General features: G+C 42.3%; 1 protein-coding gene across 13 annotated transcripts in view; it reads right to left on the minus strand.

Moving 5' to 3' along the window:
• Positions 1 to 22,043, minus strand: part of LOC138738523 (immunoglobulin superfamily member 5-like) — a 166,342-nt gene that overhangs the window by 86,692 nt on the left and 57,607 nt on the right. For 12 of the 13 annotated variants that reach the window (XM_069888877.1, XM_069888876.1, XM_069888882.1 and 9 more), the window contains 5 exons: positions 20,792 to 21,091; positions 14,584 to 14,700; positions 10,869 to 10,890; positions 9,273 to 9,385; positions 6,877 to 6,932 (listed from right to left, as the gene is read on the minus strand). In XM_069888877.1, coding sequence (XP_069744978.1) covers positions 6,877 to 6,932; positions 9,273 to 9,385; positions 10,869 to 10,890; positions 14,584 to 14,700; positions 20,792 to 21,091 — 608 coding nt within the window. Of the gene's footprint in view, positions 1 to 5,212; positions 5,487 to 6,876; positions 6,933 to 9,272; positions 9,386 to 10,868; positions 10,891 to 14,583; positions 14,701 to 20,791; positions 21,092 to 22,043 lie in introns of those variants that run through there. The other variant, XM_069888888.1, reaches the window with a different exon arrangement.

The following is a 22,043-nucleotide window of genomic DNA, read 5'->3' on the forward strand; positions in this document are numbered from 1 at the left end:
TCAAACTAAGAAAGCAAAGCATGACACCCAATTGTGCTGGTGAAACTCAGCAGGTCCCCTAGCGTCCAGAGGAGACAAAAATATATAGCCAACGTTTTGGGGCCTGAGCCCTTCATCAAGGTATGCACATGGCATACCACAGAGGTAGGGGAAGGAGGGAGTTAGGGGGAGGAGCACAGAATGACAGCCCAGAGGCCATAGGTCGTAAAGCTTGAGAGCAGCAGGGAGTGCAAAATGAAGAGCAGTAAGAGAGACCCTCAGAACTCCTTTCGAAGAGAGAAGGAGAGCCTCTTCAGGCTAGGCATGCCTTGAAGAGATTTTGCACTGGAGCCACTAAATAGAGTGAAACAAGAAAATCTGCAGACGCTGTGATTGGAGTAAATGCACAAAAATACTGGAGGTATTCACCAGGTCCCACAGCGTCCATACGAGGCAAAGATATATAATCAATGTTTTGGGACCTCTTGGCTGTTGCCTATGCTCCTTCCCATGCCCTTTCTTCCCTCCTCCTACCAGATTTTATTCAGGTGCCTGTCTGTATTTTTCTGATACCTTGACGAAGGGCTCAGACGTGAAATGCTGGTTATTTATCTTTGCCTCCTACGGGCACTGTGGGATCTGCTGAGTTTTCTCCGGCACTTTTGTGCATTTAGTTCAAGCACAGCATCTGCGGACTTTCTTGTTTCAAAGCAAAGCATGAATCTCCCTTTACAACAACAACATAAATGTTGCAATAAGTGTTAATCATCAAAATCTGATACCAAGCTACATTAAGGAATGCTAAGGTAGAGAGAACATGCTTCATCAGACATAGCTTTTAACAAACATTAAGAGGAAGGTCTGGGGAGGATAGAACCATAGACCACATTAGCGCACCAGCCCTTGGCCCATCTAATCCATGTTGGACTATGATTCTGCCCAGTCCTGTTGACTGAGATTAGCCACTGTACCACTTAGGGCCCTGTAGCTTTTTGCAGTTGATTTGCTCATAGGATATAGCCGATGAAAGCAATGCTTAATTTATTGTCCGTCACTTATTGCTCCTAAACTGAGGAGGAAGTTAAAAGTTAATCACATTTGTGGATAGTGTCATGCGGAGGCCACACCAGAATATGATAGGTTCTTTCCCTGAAATGCATCAGTGAACCAAGTGGCATATACCACAATTCAGTGGTTTTATCATTTTATTCCGCACCATCTTTCTTTGAATTGAAGTTCCTCCCCACCCCCCATCACGCTAGTCTTCAATCTCACGTCTCTGATTCAATGATCCTGGCCTTCCCTGGAACCTCGTCGCTGTGCTACCCTGGCCTCTTTGCTTCTCTGTCCAGGTTGTTTGTGAGGCTTATTTAAATGAATCTCTGGATTCGGATCCGCATTCCCTGGCACGGAGGGAATTCTTCCATTCTCATTGAGCCTGATAGCACAATGGTTAGGTTATTGCAGAGCACTGTTAGCCAGAATCAGACACACACAAAGATAAGGACTGTACAACGGGCTTTAATCCACAAAGACTTCCACACAGCCAGGCTGGCTGTGGGAGGTCGGCACAGGTTTATATCCCGGAGCGTGACTGACACCTGAACGGGTGGGGCTTGATCCATTCAGGCCGACTGATTGACAGCCGGCCAGGTGTTGTCTTGTCCCTTTACACTCCTGCAGGTACAGAGGTTGGCCCCTGCAGTAGGTCGGTGGTGTTTTCTTTGGCTTGGCTTCGCGGACGAAGATTTATGGAGGGGTAATGTCCACATCAGCTGCAGGCTCGTTTGTGGCTGACAAGTCCGATGCGGGACAGGCAGGCACGGTTGCAGTGGTTGCAAGGGAAAATTGGTTGGTTGGGGTTGGGTGTTGGGTTTTTCCTCCTTTGTCTTTTGACAGTGAGGTGGGCTCTGCAGTCTTCTTTTAAGGAGGTTGCTGCCCGCCAAACTGTGAGGCGATATCAGCCCACTGGCGATGGTCAATGTGGCAGGCACCAAGAGCTTTCTTTAGGCAGTCCTTGTACCTCTTCTTTGGTGCACCTCCGTCTCGGTGGCCAGTGGAGAGCTCGCCATATAACACGATCTAGGGAAGGCGATGGTCCTCCTTACTGGAGACATGACCTACCCAGCGCAGTTTGATCTTCAGCAGCGTGGATTCGATACTGTCGGCCTCTGCCATCTTGAGTACTTCGATGTTGGAGATGAAGTCGCTCCAATGAATGTTGAGGATGGAGCGGAGACAACGCTGGTGGAAGTGTTCTAGGAGCCGTAGGTGATGCCGGTAAAGGACCCATGATTCGGAGCCGAACAGGAGTATGGGTATGACAACGGCTCTGTATACGCTCATCTTTGAGAGGTTTTTCAGTTGGTTGTTTTTCCAGACTCTTTTGTGTAGTCTTCCAAAGGCGCTATTTGCCTTGGCGAGTCTGTTGTCTATCTCGTTGTCGATCCTTACATCCGATGAAATGGTGCAGCCGAGATAGGTAAACTGGTTGACCGTTTTGAGCTTTGTGTGCCCGATGGACATGTTGGGGGGCTGGTAGTCATGGTGGCGAGCTGGCTGATGGAGGACCTCAGTTTTCTTCAGGCTGACTTCCAGGCCAAACATTTTGGCAGTTTCCGCAAAACAGGACGTCAAGCGCTGAAGAGCCTGCTCTGAATGGGCAACTAAAGCGGCATCGTCTGCAAAGAGTAGTTCACGGACAAGGTCGGTGGTGTACCACCACAGTTACTACACTGTTATCCGGAGTTCTGAGCTGCTTATTTGGAGGCATGAGTTTGAATCGAGTAATTAGATCAATGTAGGATAAAATAGTAGTGTCAGTAATACTCACAATGAAATTCGTGGAGTGTCGTAAAAGCGCACCCGATACATTAATTTCAGGGAAAGAAAGCTGCAACCTTTATTTGGCCACAGCTATTTGTAATTCCAGACTCAACAGTAATTTGGACTCTGGAAATCGTCTAGCAAACTAGGCAAACAAGAATGGAAAAATAAATGCTACCACATCCCGTGAATGAATAAACCAAAATAAACAACATATCTCATAAGTGGCATGGGATCACTAAGGTTTATTTGGGATTTAACATCTCACTTGAAGAAGGGAAATCCTGAGGACAGAAAAGGAATGTCCAGATGCAGCAGGCCCAGACAAGCAGCATTCAATTATTGGGAAGAAGATCTCGCTTATTCTGCATGTTAAATAAATATCCTGAACTCTCCGTGGTTTTCAAACTCCCCCTCCCCCCCACCTGCCTACACTCATGTTCCACTTTAAGTAATCCCTATGCCATCAGTGCTTAGTTATGGGTTGCTTAAGGTGGTATGTGGGTGGGAAGGGAAGGTTGAGAATCACTGCTCTAGGCCCAATTGTTACTGAAATATTTTGCTTGAGAAAAATTGTCATTGCCCCATTTCCTTTGGAGTTATGAAACCGTGCACATAACGAGTCAATGAGGGACAATTAAAACAGTGCTTTTCAAACTTTTTTTTCCACTCACATGCCACCTTAAGCAATCCCTTACTAATCACAGAGCACCTATGGCATAGGGATTGCTTAAGATGGAATGTGAGCTAGAGGGGGCCAGTTTGAAAACCACTGCTCCACACATTTGAAAATCCTTCCAAGTTTAAATTCAAGTTTTTTAAAGCAGGGAAGTCCGCAGATGCTGAAATTGCAGTGCAATGCACAAAAGTGCTTGAAAAACTCAGCAGGTTATGCAGCATCTACAGGGAGTAAATGGGTAAAATTAATGTTTCAGGCCTGAGCCCTTTATCAGGTAAGCAGGCACTTGAGTAAAGAAAGGTGAGGGGCCAGGGGTGGGGGTTGGGGTAGAAGAGAAGGGGCAGGGTGAGGAGCACAGGCCAAAAGGTTGGAGATCAGAGGTTGATATGTTTGGAAGGGTGAAAGACGAAAAAGATGAGTGGGGGGGGCAATAACTCTCTGAGAGGAGAGGAAAGGGAAGGGAAGGGGTCTCCTCTCCTTCACCCACTTTTTTTATTCAGGCCGCTGTCTGCTTTTTGCTCATACCTTGACAAAGGGCTCAGGTCTGAAACTTACCCTTTAGATGCTGCATGATCTGTTGAGTTTCTCAGCACTTTTGTATATTGCACTTAAATTCAAATTTATTGTCATATGCACCGATACACTTTGTTTTGCGAGCAGTCCAGTTAGACATCTCATACATAGTACAGCAAGTAAGACTGAACTGAAGTGCAGTTATAGAGAGAGATCAGATCATACAGAGAAAAGGCAACATAAATTTGCCATCGTAAGGTTTATTCAGGAGTCTGATAATGGCAGGAAGGAAACATTCACTGTATCTCCCAATTATCGTATATCGTTTTCCTGGAATAACCCTGAATAGAAGCATTTGAAGCTGGATTAGATCACTTCACAAGGGGCAAAGAATGAACCTTGAAGTTTTATTCAACAATGTGGAGGCCACAAGGTCACTAAGTGAGTCAGCATGTGTTTAAAATGCTGACAGCTACCGCCGTCTCCCCTTTCAGTTTTAATCCAGATTTTTCTGGGGAGTTGGAAGGATGCCAGCCACCTTTCAGTGCATTATTGGTTATGTTTAAAAGTTTAGTTCAGGTGGTATAATTCAGATATCCACCTGATTCCAACCGCAACTCATTCAAGTGATGGCTAGACCGAGGCCCATCAGTGAAAGCTAATGGTGACCTGAATACTGGCGCTTGTACCTTGACCACATCTTTGCTGGTTCACCAAAACCTGAGCATTTCCACCTCCACAACAGCATGCACTTCTAACAATCTACTGCTGCTGAAGCTCTCAGTCAAAATGCCAACAAGAAAGAGGTACCACAGGACTTGTACCTCCAGGTTCAAGAACAGTTGTTATGCCTCAACCATCAGATACCTGAACAATATATTCATTCAGAGACTTATTTAGGGGCTCTTACCTTGCTCAATATTTATAACAAATATTTATATTCCTACATTTGCACAGTCAGTTTGCTTACATTTCTTTCTTATGTATACTTTTGTGAGTGCAGTTTACAGTGACCAGTAATTAGAAATTCTGCCTAGCCTTCAGGAATAAAGAATCTCAGGATTGTATGTACTCTGATAACAAATCTGAACTTTGAACTTTATTATCTGCAGCAAGAAAAAAAATTGCTGGAGGAACCCAGTGAGTCTGTAGAGGGAAAGAGATCATTAACATTTCGGATCCTGTTGCAAGATCTTGGCTTGAAACTTTCTTTTTCCCCCCATACATGCTGCTTGATTCCCTGAGTCCTTCCTGCAGTTTGCTCTTTGCTCCCAACCCCAGCATCTGCTGTCTCCATTTATTTTCCAACAATTTGGCTTTTCCAAAACTGTGCTGGACGGCTTCCATAAATAAGGGCTCGAGATCTTTTCTATTACACTCGTATCCTTGCTTGTAGCATTCAGTCACAAATCACCCCTGACCTCACTGGCCTTTATTAACTCCTGTTCCGGTTGCTCAGATATTATGTCAGCTCATTAAGCAATGAGTTCTGCAAGTCAGAAATATTCTGGAGCTATTATAAGGTCAATAAAAGTTATGAGTTTTAAACATTGCAGCAATTAACAGCATTTGACTAAAAATATTTCAGATTTGTAACGTTACTAATGTCTGACGCAACTGTTTCTCTCCACTGCAAAGGATGGGTCAACCATCAGGAGAAACTTGGAACAGTTTCAGTGGGCAGAGCATGGGGGTTCAGGGAGGAACTTGGTGGAGCTTAGCCAGAGATTAGTATTCTGTGTTTGTGTTGGAAACCTGTGCTTGGTGACACTTAACAGGTGAAATGTCATCATTTTGGCATGGAATTTACACCATTTCCAAACAAATTCCAACTAACATCAATGTTGTTCTGTCAATTTTGGGGGGTATTTTTTTCATAATTACGCCTTTTATAAAGTTAGAAGTGCCACAGAAATGCTAGTTGGAGTGCAAAGTCGAGGCCCAGGTAAGATTGAGTATTGCCTTATCTTAAGATTTCCTCCTAGGGCACAGACTCACTCAGTGGCCCTTTATCTTCTTTCTCTCTAATCCCAGTTTCACACAGGTCATCCCACACCTGTGAGGGGCAGTGGACAAAGTGGCAACTCTCTGTCTGCCTTACAGTAGACAAAAATGAAAGAATTTAATGTTACATTCTAAATGTAGTATTAAGGAACAATAATGGAACCTTTAGTTTTACCTCTACAAGCCTTATGCTGGAGACCATTCCAAGTTCCTTGTCACCCAAAAACATGCCCTTGCTTTGCATCCACCAAGAACTACAATGTGGTTATGAAATTTGGGAAGTAAAACGAACTGGGGCATGGGATCCTTTCCCAGGCCTTGCATGCCTAAAGCGAAAACTATTCAAATTTGTGTACACTTTTAGGGCACATACCCAGATATCTTTAATCAATCTGTTGCTATTTTTTTCAACCAACAGATATGACGGGGGGGGGGGGGGGGGGGTGGGGTTGGACTAACTTTAAGATAGGTCATTAATGTTGTGTACTAATTTGGGGGGGGGTTTAGTTTATTTAGTCTGCCGATGTAGTATTGTAATTTTTATTATCTTATGTTTAATCTTTTTACTGTAACGTTCTATTTTATTCATGTTATAAAAATCTTAAATAAAGTTTAAAAAAAAACCAACAGATATGACACTCAGAACCTACATTACCCATGATCTTCAATAATTTTTGGACATAGAAATCTACAGCACAGTACAGGCCTTTTGACCCATAGTGTTGTGCCAACTTAATAACCTACTTTAACAACTGCTTAGAATTTTGCGCTTGCATAACCTTCTATTTTTATAGAATTCAACTCAATGTTTTATAAATTATACTCAAAGCCTTCCTTAGGTAGGCCTATCACTGTTAACCACCTGTTTTACCTACCTTTGAGATGTATCTGTTCGTTCCACCAGGATTAATCCAGTAAGGTGAAGTTAAACCTGATCATGAAACAATATCATAAACAATTTAAAACTACTTTGCATTGTGGGATGTTTTTCACAAACTATTTTAATACATTACCTTTCTCCATAGAAATTATTCATTTCTAAAAATTATACAGTGAACATTTGAATTATCCTCCTTCACAGAGCAACCCTACCCCCTTCCCATATCCATCCACAAGAAGGACTCTGAGCTCTTTGTTGCCTGCCATTTTGATTTCTGCTCCTATTCTCATTTGTTTCATTCTCCCATTTGGCCATGGTCCCCTGCACTAATATACTGTAGGCTTGAGGAAGAGCACCTCATCTTCCATCTGGATGTGTTGCAGCCTTCAATTCCAAATTCTCTGAATTCAGGCAACTCACTTTCTCTGCCTCTATCAAATCTGCCCATTTCTTCTAAAAGTTATGATTCTGTGATTACTGCCTTGGTTTTCTTTCTCTTTCTACAGATATTGCTTGACCTGCTAATTGTTTGCAGTAGTTTCTGTTTTTATTTATGTTTCTGACAGTGTTATCATGCAGAATTATCTATTTTGATTTTGAAGTTGCTTTCTCATTTAATGAGCACCTATCCCAAATTTGCTGGGGATGGAAGACAAATCAGTCTTAAACAAGTCATTGTCATCGGACAGAAGGAGCCCATTGATTCATTATATATCACCTTCCTGGAAGAGCTTTCTGTTGTTATTCTATTTCTCCACATGATATAGGCAAGAACACGATTTGTTGGCCATCCCCACTTGCCTTTGATTTGTGTGTTTACTGTCAGGCATTTTTCAGGGTAGTTTTTAGTTAACCATGGGTCCTACAATTGGTAGTACACAGATTTATGCTTAAAGGACATTAATCTTTGGCTTGGCTTCGCGGTCGAAGATTTATGGAGGGGATAATGTCCACGTCAGCTGCAGGCTCGTTTGTGGCTGACAAGTCCGATGCGGGACAGGCAGACACGGTTGCAGCGATTGCAAGGGAAAATTGGTGGGTTGGGGTTGGGTGTTGGATTTTTCCTCCTTTGTCTTTTGTCAGTGAGGTGGGCTCTGCGGTATTCTTCCAAGGAGGTTGCTGCCTGCCGAAATGTGAGGCACCAAGATGCACGGTTTGAGGCGAGATCAGCCCACTGTCGGTGGTCAATGGGGCAGGAACCAAGAGCTTTCTTTAGGCAGTCCTTGTACCTCTTCTTTGGTGCACCTCTGTTTCGGTGGCCAGTGGAGAGCTCGCCATATAACACGATCTTGGGAAGGCGATGGTCCTCCATTCTGGAGACGTGACCTACCCAGCGCAGTTTGATCTTCAGCAGCGTGGATTCGTTGCTGTCGGCCTCTGCCATCTCAAGTACTTCGATGTTGGAGATGAAGTCGCTCCAATGAATGTTGAGGATGGAGCGGAGACAATATTGGTGGAAGCGTTCTAGGAGCCGTAGGTGATAGGTCATTACTAGACCTGTTAATAGTATCGTGTTCTCGGTTAATAATACTACATTTAAATTCCAGAATACATTTGATTATCTGAACTTGAACATGTTAATAGTCATCAATCAATGTCATTGGTTGCTGGTTCAAAAATGTAGCCAGTTCTTCACCATACTCTTGTACTGCCCTATTACAAACTTTGACCTGCACTTTCCTCCAAATCTATTGTATTTGTCTAGTTACTTCTGAAAGGCACTGCTATCTCTTCCCCATTTCAGACAGCATGCTCCAAATCAGAATCACTTCTGGAGATTTTGACGTGAATACAGTGTCCCCTTCCACCACCAGAAACAATTTCTCCTTACATACCCAAACAGAAAATGTTCAGCACCTCTAGCCTAATGTCGCCAAGTAATTGAAGACTTTCACACTTGATACCTCTCAAGGTGAATTTTTCCCATGTTTTCTACCTAAAATGTAAACTGCAGAGTTGGGCAAAACACTCCAGTGGAAATCAATCTGGTAGCTTCAGAAGGTTCAGCTTAATTTTCTCATTTTTGTAATCAATCCTAGTTGATTAATGTAGTTCTTCTAATTAATTAAACATGCTCTAATGTTAAGATGTACTAAATAATGAACAACAGAATTACACTTTAATTTTCCTAGAGGCAAATAGAATAGGAATATAATTTATCATTCTCCTTCCTGTTCCCACTCCACCTGAGACAGAAAGCAACAAAATCTTGTTTTTCACTTCTTTAAATGATTTCTCAATGGCAACTATAATACACTAGAACTTGTTATTCAATGTATTGGTGAAATCAAATTAGAAGCAATACAGTCTCCCAATCACTGTAGGGGGTCACAGAAAGAAGGAGATAGATTTTCATCTGTGAACATAGCACTCCAGTAGTTTGGCACTTACTTTGGGAAAATCGGAAATCATTTAAACTTCCAGTAGACATTCCAAGATTTTCTATGCCTGAAATTGCTTTATCATCTGTGGGCATCTCAAGAGATTTCTTTATCGACATTTTCCTTTGAATGATAAACGCAGGGTGAAATTATCAAACAGGAAAAGCAGCTTTAAAATAGGTTAAGGATTTTATGATAAAAAAGTGCATGTGGATTTCAGAGTGGCTGCAAGGTGACGATAAAACCTGTGGTTTTCACAAAACTGGAAGGAAGCAGATGGAACCAATGCAAAAGTCTCAGTTTAAGTGTGAAGGGCCTGGTGAATCAAGACACCTTGTTAGAATTGTTAAACAACACCACAGAGATGAAAAAAGAAGATTCAATGTCTCATTTATCCAATGAGGTAATTACATAAAATGTACACAATATTAATTGCTGTCCTGATGGTGGGATTTATACTCCACAAAAGCTTTCTTTCACCCTGCTTCAGGCAATGCCTAACCTTCAGATTTTTTTCTTATCTGAAGTATTGTATTTCTACGTGGCTGCCTGGAGCTGCCAGCTGATCTATGTCAAAGCGTTGCAGTCAGTCCACATCCACCCACCAACAGGGTGAACAATTAACCAACCAATGTCAGGAGGTTGTTCTGCTTTGTTATTTTGTCATTTGGGCTCTGAACAGTCATAACGCTATTCAAAAGGGTTCAGAGGGATCTCCCAAACTTCTGAGTCATAATCCTTTCTTAATTAACGGAGCAGTAGAAGGTATTCACTGACCATCTCCTTGTGTTTTGGGACTTGCTTTCTGGTGCAACATAATTCCTCTATTTCACGCTTTTGTTTTGTTAACTATCACTTGATACAATTTAAATTGAAGAACTGTGATATCACTGGATGTTTTATTCCCCCAGATTGAATGTCCACTCCTGCATGATAAACCTTCCATCTCTGGAATCAATCCTTCTGGGGACTCTCCAATCCTATGGCATTAACATTGGCTCATACAATTTCAACTAACCCTCTCCCTTGAATCTCTTTTCCTATCATCTGTCTCCTTTCCTCCATCTCTCCACCCACCTTCCCTTCCCTCCCCAATCAGAGAGCTACCCTCAGCCCTTTATCCCTATGACTTCTCAGCTTTTCTCTCTTCCACCTTCCCCCCTGGATCCACCTATGACCTCTTATCTGTTAACCTGTGCTTCGCTCATTGCTCCTTCCTCCCTCCTCCCCTCTCCTTCTCCCACCTCCCCGCCCCCGCATTTTTTATTCTGGTATCTACCTATTTTTGCTTATAGTTGATGAAGGGCCTAGGCCCTAAAATGTTGGTTACCCTTTTCTTCCTATGGATGCTGAGATTGTCTAGCACATTTTGTGTATATTGCAGGAATCAATTCATTATTCATTTTCCGCCGTTTGAGGAAGAGGAACACCGACTGATTTTTCTCCTCCTGATCAGAGGGACAAAGACACGGATGTCCCAGCAGACCACGCCCAACTCAGCAACAAATTTGTGGATGTAAGTCTGCATCGTATCAGGTAATCCATCAGATAATTTTGAAATATTCTTTATCAATTTTATGGGTGTACAATTAGCATTCCTACTTACCTTAGCTCATTCTGATAAGTTTCTAAAAAGAAAAGAAAAATTAAATGATTAACAAAAACAAATTTCGTAAGAGTGCAATTTTTGATATTTTTTACAATAAAGGGTGATAATTTAGCTGTGTATTCAAATGAATATGTGCTCATTAGGGCTGACAGGAGGAGAGAATAAAGAACCAATTTAGACATACAGCACGGTAACAGACCCTTTCAGCCCATGAGCTCGTGCCGCCCAATTACACCCAACTGACCTACGACCCTTGGGACATTTTGAAAGGTGGGAGGAAACCAGAACACCCAGAAGAAACCCATGCAGACACAAGGATAATGTACAAACTCCTTGCGGACAGTGCGGAATTTAAACCCCTGATCCCAGTCGCTGCCATTATAACAGTGTTGAGCTAACTGCTACACTAACCATGCCGTCCCAACCATCTTTCAACTGAAAAACCATAGACATTAATGCAAGAGATCATCAGATCTGGAATGACATGACCTCAAGCCAGAAAGAGCCCATGCTTGAGTTTTAAAAGACATTGTAATATTTTTTCAGGAGTCTGCGGAGGTTTGGTATGATATCAGAAACCTTGGAAAATTTCTACAGAGGTATGATGGAAGGTGCATGACGGATTGCATCGGAAACACCAATACCCCTGAACGTAAAGCCCTCCAAAAGGTCGTGGACACAGCCCAGGACATCACAGGCAAAACTCTCCCCACTATTGAGCATACCTACAGAGAGTAGCGCTGTCCGCAAGGAGTTTATACATTATCCTTGTGTCTGCGTGGGTTTCTTCTGGGTGTTCTGGTTTCCTCCCACCTTTCAAAATGTCCCAAGGGTTGTAGGTCAATTGGGCAGCACGAGCTCATGGGCTGAAAGGGACTGTTACTGTGCTGTATGTCTAAATTGGTTCAAAGACCCTCACCACCCAGCACACACTCTGTTCCCGCTGCTGCCATCAGGAAAGAGGTATAGGTGCCACAAGACTCGCACCAGCTGTTTCAGGAACACCTGCTACCCCTCCACCATCAGACTCCTCAATGACAAACTCAATCAGAGACTCATTTAAGGACTCTTCCTTGTGCACCCTATTGATTTTCTTTTTGTTCTCTCTGTACTGTACAGTCATTTTGTTTACAGTTCATTGTTTGTTTATCCCTGCTCTTTGTGATTTTTATAAATGACCTAGATGAAGAGGTGGGAGGATGGGTCAGTAAGTGCGGATAACATGAAGGTTGGAGGAATTGTGGATGGAGTTGAAGGTTGTCGAAGGTTATGAAGTTATAGGCAGGATTGCGAGTTGGGCAGAAAAGTGGCAGATGGATTTTAATCTGGATAAGTGTGAGGTGATGCATTTTGAAAGAACTAACCACAAGGCTGAATACATGGTTAATGGTCAGTTACTTAAGAGTGTGGATGAACAGAGGGACCTCGGGTCACCACACAGGTTGATAGGATAGTTAAGAAGGCCAATGGGATGCTGGGATTCATTAATGAGGGATTTAATTCAGGAGTAGAGAGGTCATGTTACAACTACAAATCCTTGGAATTTGTGGTGATACAACCACTACACTGGCCGCACTCCTATCGGCCTACTGCAGGGGGCATCTACTGTACCGCAGGTAGACAACCTGGAAGGCTAGTCCCACCTGCCCACTGTCAATCACCAGTCCATATAAAGACTTGATCCTAACCCTTTGAAAGCCAGTCGGGCATGAGGAGCCAGGAAGGTACAGAGACCTGGTGTGTACAAGTTTAAGCTGATTAAATTGTGAGTATTGCTGTGCAAAGGATTCAGAATCGCACAGCAGTGTTGACAGTATTAGAGAAAGCCTTGTATTTATCAACCCTGTTTTTATCAATACACTTAGAGTATTGTGTTCAGTTCTAGTCACCTCATTATAGGAAGGATATGGAAGCTATAGAGAGGGTGCAGAAGAGATTTACCAGGATGTTGCCAGGATTGGGAAACAAGTCTTATGAGGCAAGGTTAGCAGAGCTGGGGCTTTTCTCTTTGGAACATAGAAGGATGAGAGGAGACGTTAGAGGGCTACAAGATTATGAGACATAAATAGGTGGACAGCCAGCACCTGTTTCCCAGGGCAGGATCAGCAAACACCAGAAGACATCTGTACAGTTAAGAGAGGGAAGTTTAGGGGAGACATCAGGGGGTAAGTTTTTTTACACAGACAGTTGTGGGTGTCTGGAATCTGAAGTATTGGGGGCAATTAAGAGATTCTTGGACAGACACATGGGTGAAAGAAAAATAGAGGATTATGGGGTAGGGAGGATTTAGTATTTTTTTAGGAAGGAATATATGGGTTGGCACAACATTGAGGACCAAAGGGCCTGTACTGTGCTGTGTACAGTTTATTTCTTTGCACTACCAATTAGGGGTAATTCTGCCAGCCCGCAGGGAAAAGAATCTCAGGGTTGTATGTGATGTCATGTATGTACTCTGTCAATAAATCTGAAATCTAAAGAATATTTGTAATTTCAGGCAATGTAATAGGCTCAGTGTGCCATGGAGATTAGTTCAATCCCATAAGGACAAAATCATGAAAGAAATGAATTGAGTGATTACAGAGAACCTTTTGTCCAGATTTGGAGAATCAGTAACCAGAGGACATAGGTTTAAAGTGAGGGAGGGAGATTCCACAGGAAGCTATGGGGTAACTTTTTTTTTACACCGAGGGTGGTGGGTGTGTGGAATGGGCTGCTGGAGGAGATGGTGGAGGCAGGTACGATTGCAAAGATTCAGAAGTAATTGGACAGATACAAGGATAGGTTAGGTTTTGAGGGATATGGCCCAGACTCAGTTAGGTTGGATGAGTGTGGCTAGGACATTTTGGTCTGCATGTGCAAGTTGGGCCACACTGTATGACTCTATAACTATCTTGGGAAACAATTTGAAACCCAACTCATACTTTCTTATCGCAAACCTGAATATAAATCACGCAGTTATCCAGAATCAAGCATTTTAACAAGTGCCAGAGAATTTGAACTCCTTTATTTCCCACAGGAAGTGGCAGTTGACGTAATGGGTTAGCACAATGCTGTTACATGGCTAGCAACCAGGAATTGGGTTCAAATCCCGCGGTGTCTGTAAGGAGTTTGTATATTCTCCACGTGTTTGCGTGGCTTTCCTCTGGGTGCTCTGGTTTCCTCCCACCGTTCAAAATATACTTGTAAGTCAGTTTGGTGCAATTGGGCTTCACAGGCTCATGAGCTGTGAGAGGGTCTGTTATCATTCTGTATATCTAATTTTTAAAAAATTATACATATTCCCCACAAAGAAATCAATAGCATTGCAAAGTATATAGCCTTGACAAATCCAAGGTAGCTCTTTGGTAGTCCAATCAATAGAAAATTATTTTTTTCCCTAGAAGTCCACAAGGCTTTCTCCTCCCCCATGCTCTCATGTTACCGGCGTTGTTAGACTTCAATTTCTCATGATAAAATCAAATGGCATAAATAACTCCAGCTCAGTTGAATATGATAACTGTCAAAGGCTCTGCTAGCACACATAAAATCCATTAGATGCTGCCACAAAGTCAGGCAATGCCTGGAAGAAGGCCCTGGGGTAATATACCAATTCACTCTGCTAATTCATGACGTTAATAAGGTAACCAAAGAACAAGCACAACAAAATTAAATCAACCCTGTACATAAATAAGAAGACCAGCCTTTAAACAATTAAGAGAAACTTGGCACTGACCGGAGTGTTTTCTTCGTTTTATGCAGATAATGATCAAAATAATAAGTATTATAATCAGGATAACCGCGGCAATCGGTACCACTATTGCAATTATTAGCCAAGTCCGATCCTCATCAGCTGCAAAAGTCAAGTACATCATTGAGTTAGCTGGTCATCTGCAGCAAAATCTTTCCTGATAGCAGAATATTTTTTCCCAATAAAGTCAAGTACATCAGTAAATTAGTAGACAGCTGATCATCTGTGGCAAAATCTTTCCCAATGAACAGAACTTTTTTGAGAGAGAGCAATAAAACCTAAACAGCGGCAAAGGTGGGAATGAGGACTGGAGTCCAAGACATCCTCCAGTTCTCTCCATCTTACATGAACTATTGGTTCTAACTTGGATGTGATTGTACGATGCTAGTTTTTCTCTTTTGTGCACTCTTATGCCAAAGAGATTAAAATCAATACTTGCGCAGTCAATTTGTTTACATTTCTTTATTTGTTTACATGTATACATATCTTATTGCTCTACCAATAAGTGGTAATTCTACCTTGCCATCAGGAAAAAGAATCTCAGGGGTGTATGTGATGTCATGAATGAATACTGATAATAAATCTAAACTTTCATTATCACCAGTGATTTTCACGTCAGTAGTCGGGAGGTGACTGGAGGGGTTTCTTATGGATAGGATTTTCTCGCGTTTGGAAAAGCATAGACTTATTATGGATAGTCCACATGGCCTTGTGAGGAGTGGGACACAGCTTATGGATTTGATTGAGCTTTTTGAGGAGGCAAAGAAAATGATTCATGAAGGAAGAGCAGTGGATGTTGCCTAAGTGGCCATTTCACAAGGTCTCATATGGTAGGCTGATCTGGAAGATTAAGTCATATGGAATTAAGAATAACTTGGTCAATTGAAATCAAATTCGGTTTGGTTATAAAAGTAGTGGTAAGGGGGGGTGTATTCCTGACTGGAGGTTCATGGCCAGTGGTGTCTGCAAGGACAGTGCTGGGATTTCTATTGCTTGTAATCTATGATTTGGATAAAAAGGTAGGTGGGCTGATCGGTAAGTATGCAGATGACACAAAAATAGGTGAAATCGTAGATAGTGAGGCAGATTGTCAAAGGATTCAGCAGGATGTAGATCAATTGTGAGGTGTCGCACTTTTGGAGGTCAACTGTAAGGTGAAGGTATGAAGTAAATGGAAAACCATTTATGAAGCATTAAGGATCTTCGCTATGTCCATAGCTCCCTGAAAGTGACATCACAAGTAGATGGGTTGGTAAAGAAGGATTACTGTATGCTTGCCTTCTATGGTCAGGATATTGAGTGTAAAAGTCAGGAAGTCATGGTACAGCTTTGGTTCGGCCAAACTTGGAGAATTGTGTGGATTGCTGGCTGTTGCATTACAGGGAGGATGTGCAGACCTTGGAGAAGGGGTGTAGAGGAGGTTCACCAGGCTGTTGCCTGGTTTAGAGAATTTTATCTTCAAGGAGAAGTTGGACAAAACTTGGATTGTTTTCTTTTCAGGTGCATCGGAGACCAAGGGGAACCCTGAAGAAGGATATGAGAAGCATAGAGAGTTGATAGTCAGAATTCTTTTCCCAGGGTGGAAATGTCAAATACAAAGAGGCACATAGCTTTAAGGTGAGAGGGGAATACCTTGCAGAAGACCTCAGGCCCGAAATGTCAGTTATATTGCCTGATATGGACGCTGCGAGACCGGCTGAGCTCCTCCAGCAGTTCTGTGTTTTTACTACAATCACAGCATCCGCAGACTTTCATGTTTCACTCCGAGTTTAAAAGAAATGTACATGGCAAGTTATTTTACACTGTAGGATGGCCATTGCAAAGGAGGACATGGTCATAGGTTGCCATATATTCCTGTTTTTTTTTAAACACGCTGTGAGTAAGATGCCTGGAATGCGCTGCCGGAGGCAGAAACCCTGGGAGCAGATGTGACTGTGATATTTATTTACGTAGACACATGAACATGAAGGAAATGGGAGTCTGTTCCCATGCTGCACTGTTCTCCATTTAAGTTCATCAGGCATCTCAGATAAGTTGACTCAGCACTGACGATCAAACAGAATCCAGGATCATCTTGGTCTGGGTGCACCTGTCATTGACCTATTAGAAGAGTTGGTATTACATGCTCATTGAGAAATAATCCAAATTTTTCAAAAATGTAAACGTATAGCATGGTAACAGCCCTCAGGCCCGTGGTGCCCAATTACACCCAACTGACCAAGCATCTGCTCCACCTCCATACCCCCATCTGGCCAGTAGAGCCACCTCAGATATGCCCAAAATCAGACAGGTGATTTGAGGAGCCGGTGGTAAGGTGTGTATTATTTCAAAGGGTCCATTAGCAAGGTGTCTGCTAATGGCTCTAAAGCTATGTGCCTCTTTGTATTTGACATTTCCACCCTGGGAAAAGAATTCTGACTATCAACTCTCTCTCTATGCTTCTCATATCCTTCTTCAGGGTTCCCCTTGGTCTCCGATGCACCTGAAAAGAAAACAATCCAAGTTTTGTCCAACTTCTCCTTGAAGATAAAATTCTCTAAACCAGGCACATTTTGAATTTAATCATATGAAACATCTAACATTTCCAAAATTTCAACAAAGTGCTTTGAAATGTTCTGAGATCTTCCAAGGTGCTGAATAAACCTCACGCAATGCACAAATGTGCTGGAGAGACTCAGCGGATCGCGCTTCACCTCTTGTCTATTTCACTTTTCTGACTAGATTTTACAGGCTAGATATGTGCCTCAGTAAAACAGTCTTTAATCTTTGTTACTTCAAAGTTATGAACATGTGAAGAGATTTGTCTGTCAAGGTAAACTATAATGAAAAAAGGAATAAGTTATTAATTAATTTATTTTCGAACTCATATAGGGTGGCTCAGTGAGAGTAGTAGTTAGCGCAATTCTATTACAGCACCAGTGACTCGAGTTCAAATCCGTTGGTGCTTGGAAGGAGTTTGTATCTTCTCCCTGTGTCTGCGTGGGTTTCCGCCAGGTAATCAGTTTCGTCCCACCTTTCAAAACGTAAGGGGGGTTGTAGCTTAATTTGGGTATTGGGTGGCATGGACTCATGGGCCAGAAGGGCCTGTAACTGTACTGTATGTCTAAAAAAAATACACTGATACATTTTGATCAGGGTTATACTGGACTGGTGTTCTTACCATCTGTTCCCATGGATGCCCATACTTTTAATTTTATCACATCACACACTAATATTTTTTGTATTCTATTAGTTTGGAAGTTGGACCATAACAAAAACCTTTCAAAGGAGCACAATTCATTGGCGAATTAGAAAATTGCTGTTAGATATTCATCAATTGATTTAGAAAGAAGGACCAAATCTTAACATTGCAAATGCATAAACAAAAAGAAATTGAAAAAACTGTATCCATTCACCAGCGCCATAGTTGGAGTGAGAGGGCTGATTGTATGATGGAAAGATTGGAGAGGGTGAATGTAAGTGTTTTACGGTGTATGTTTTCTTGATTTTTAGATGAAACATCTTTTCCAGCATCCTTAAATAGACCCGGCAGTTCTTGATGGTACAAAACTCTGAGAAATTGAACCAATTAAAAATTATTTACAGAACCCTTCACATTATGAATACAGGGTAGAAATCATTAATGGTCGCAAAGTTGGTTATGTTTTTGCATTGTACATTTAAGAAATGTGGTTCTATTGTCAAGGTTACTTCAAAAAAAATCAAAGTAAATATGTACAAAGATGAAAATAAGTTCATAGTAATTGCCTCCTTTCTCATCAAAGTTGCTGTTTCATTCTGAGAATTCCTGTCGACACTAATTGTCCCAAGAACCATTATTCATTCGAGGACTGTAGTATGGAGAGTCAATGTGACCCATCTGGTGGGAACCTGGTCGGGAACCACCACATCTGCCAATCAAGGTCAAGCCCACCCACAGTGAGCAGACACCTTGCTAATGGACCCTTTGAAATAATACACACCTTACCACCGGCTCCTCAAATCACCTGTCTGATTTTGGGCATATCTGAGGTGGCTCTACTGGCCAGATGGGGGTATGGAGGTGGAGCAGATGCTTGTTTTATCCCCTGGGAATGATCGCAACCTCCATTCCAGGATGTGAACTGTGGACATTGCTGGAGAATCAATTACAAGGTGTGAGCCAGGAAAGGGTTGGGGGCTTATTCTGGTGCACACTTACAAATCAATAATTGTAAATTCTTTCTTTTCTTTTCTAACTAACGGGGCGCTGATTCTGCACTGGATCGAGGGGAAGTGGGTACTGTTGTTATGACTTTTTTGCTATATTCTATAGAGATTACTGGTTTTTAGTTCCATCCAGTGTGTGTGTGTGTGTGTGTGTGTGTGTGTGTGTGTGTGTGTGTGTGTGTGTGTGTGTGTGTGTGTGTGTGTGTGTGTGTGTGTGTGTGTGTTGTGGGTGTGTGTGTGTGTGTGTGGGTGTTTGTGGGTGTGTGTGTGTGGGTGTGTGTGTGTGTGTGTGTGTGCGCATTCATGCATGCGTGGGGGGGTGTGCGTTTACATGCACATGTGATCCCTGTGGCGACTCTCCCCTGTAACCAACTTGTGTTCAAACTCATGGCTTCTCAGACCTACAATACCTGTTCCTCACATCGCAAGGACTTATGGGATAAATGTTGTCTGGAGACTTCGATACACCTGAAACTTATCTTGCTTTTACTTGTTATTCATCCCTATAAGCAAGGACTTATGGGATAAATGTTGTCTGGAGACTTCGATACACCTGAAACTTATCTTGCTTTTACTTGTTATTCATCCCTATAAGCAAGGACTTATGGGATAAATGTTGTCTGGAGACTTCGATACACCTGAAACTTATCTTGCTTTTACTTGTTATTCATCCCTATAAGCAAGGACTTATGGGATAAATGTTGTCTGGAGACTTCGATACACCTGAAACTTATCTTGCTTTTACTTGTTATTCATCCCTATAAGCAAGGACTTATGGGATAAATGTTGTCTGGAGACTTCGATACACCTGAAACTTATCTTGCTTTTACTTGTTATTCATCCCTATAAGCAAGGACTTATGGGATAAATGTTGTCTGGAGACTTCGATACACCTGAAACTTATCTTGCTTTTACTTGTTATTCATCCCTATAAGCAAGGACTTATGGGATAAATGTTGTCTGGAGACTTCGATACACCTGAAACTTATCTTGCTTTTACTTGTTATTCATCCCTATAAGCAAGGACTTATGGGATAAATGTTGTCTGGAGACTTCGATACACCTGAAACTTATCTTGCTTTTACTTGTTATTCATCCCTATAAGCAAGGACTTATGGGATAAATGTTGTCTGGAGACTTCGATACACCTGAAACTTATCTTGCTTTTACTTGTTATTCATCCCTATAAGCAAGGACTTATGGGATAAATGTTGTCTGGAGACTTCGATACACCTGAAACTTATCTTGCTTTTACTTGTTATTCATCCCTATAAGCAAGGACTTATGGGATAAATGTTGTCTGGAGACTTCGATACACCTGAAACTTATCTTGCTTTTACTTGTTATTCATCCCTATAAGCATTTCAGCAAAATCAAAGGACAATTAATATTTTTCATCTCCTTGGTCCAGGGATCCCATAGTCAACAATGTTATTGTTGCCCTCACCAACAGATGAGTCAACGGCAGTCATTCTCAACCTTTCTCTTTCCACTCACATACCACTTTAAGTATTCCCTATGCCATAGGTGCTCTGTGATTAGTAAGGTGCCAAATACCACCTTTGGTGGTATCTGGGTGGAAAGACAAAGTTTGAAAAACCACTGTTTTATTCGTTATGTGCACGATTTCATAACTCGAAAGGAAATGGGCCAATGACAATTTTTCTCAAGCAAAATATTTCAGTAACAATTGGCTCTAGAGCAGTTGTTCTCAACCTCCCCTTCTCACTCACATCCCACCTTGAGCAATCCCTTACTAATGACAGAGCACCGATGGCAATAGGGATTACTTAAAGTGGGATGTGAGTAGAAAGGTAACAGTTGAGAACTACTGGTCAGGAGACGTGCCTGCCCAATGTCACTTCATGTCCTATCTGACAGTTACCCATCAGTAGGACCTTCCCAGAACCTCGGTTTAATATACATTTAGCCTCTGTAACCCATCAGAAAATCGTGATACAAAATAAACCGTGCTCCACTTCAGTCCACAAGGCACTGTACTCACATGGCTTCACTTTGATGAATAGTGCAGTCATTTTAGGTTGAGAAAGAGCTTCAATTTTGGCCAGACATGTGACATTGGCATTGGCGCGAAGGGTGAGATTTAAAGTGCTGTACATATTGCTGACAGAATTTGAAGATGGGAGGATGGTCGTGGTGTACATATTTGAATCCACAACCGTTTGGTTGATCTTCCACTGGATGGTTGGTGCAGGACTCCAACCTTCTGCCTGACAGACAATGTCCGTGGGATGGTTTGCCACAACAGATGAAATCTCCTGCGCGAAAGTCAACAGTCCCTCAACTGTGGGTAGAATAAGAGCACGGATTTGGTTCTTAAAAATTATGAACATGTTATTTAATTTAACAAATATCCTTGAACTAAAGCAACTCTAAAAGTATCTTGCCTTTGTCATTTGCCCTTGTTATAGAACCTCCTCGGACAAGTGGACCTGTGACGGTGCACATCCTCATGGCGAGCTGGCCCCGCTTGTATTGCCACGTGGCGGGGCAGCCATGGGGAAATGGCGTCGTCAGAGGTTTCCCTTCCAGCGCGCACCCTGGGCGACGATTCTGATGTCACAATGCACCAGGTGACTGAGCTCATGCTGCCCTTAAAGGGGCACACTGAATTTGAATAAAAACTTTAACGACCCTCAACTTGGTGGCTGTGTTTCTCCACTGCTCACACCGCTACAGAAGTGTTTACTTTATTTCTTCTTTTATTTCCTTTTCTCAACTCCTGTATGAAATGGAGGAGGGCTGATTTTGAGGACTGCAATATGGAAAGTCATGTGACCCTTTTGTGATCTGGTGCTTTGGGTCAACTGCCTCATTGCTAGTATGAAGTGTTATTATAAACCCAGGTTAGCTCAGGAAATAAGGTTTCCCTCCATAATAAGCTAGCTTTCATAAGTCCGATTGTTACATGGTTTCCACCCACATACAGGGTTAGAAGGTCAATTGGTCACATGGGTGTATATGGGTGTATAACAATCTCTCTACAACAAAAGAGGCCTGTTACCGTGATGTGCTTGTATCTCAAAATTAAATTCAATCTTAGCCTGTCTTGGGAGCTGATGCAAATATAGTACCAGAGGGTGAATGAGCAGCAGGTCTGCCTGGCTAAATAAGAGAGCTAACAAGGAACATTCAGGAGCGAATGTCCATATGCTTGTTGGAGATTCTATGGAGCTGGGAGACCTTGATCTCTACTCCAGAGGTCACGTATAATAGGCCATGAGATCACAAGATAT

The sequence above is a fragment of the Narcine bancroftii genome, chromosome 7 (assembly GCF_036971445.1).
Source record: "Narcine bancroftii isolate sNarBan1 chromosome 7, sNarBan1.hap1, whole genome shotgun sequence".
In the NCBI taxonomy this organism is placed as follows: domain Eukaryota; kingdom Metazoa; phylum Chordata; class Chondrichthyes; order Torpediniformes; family Narcinidae; genus Narcine; species Narcine bancroftii.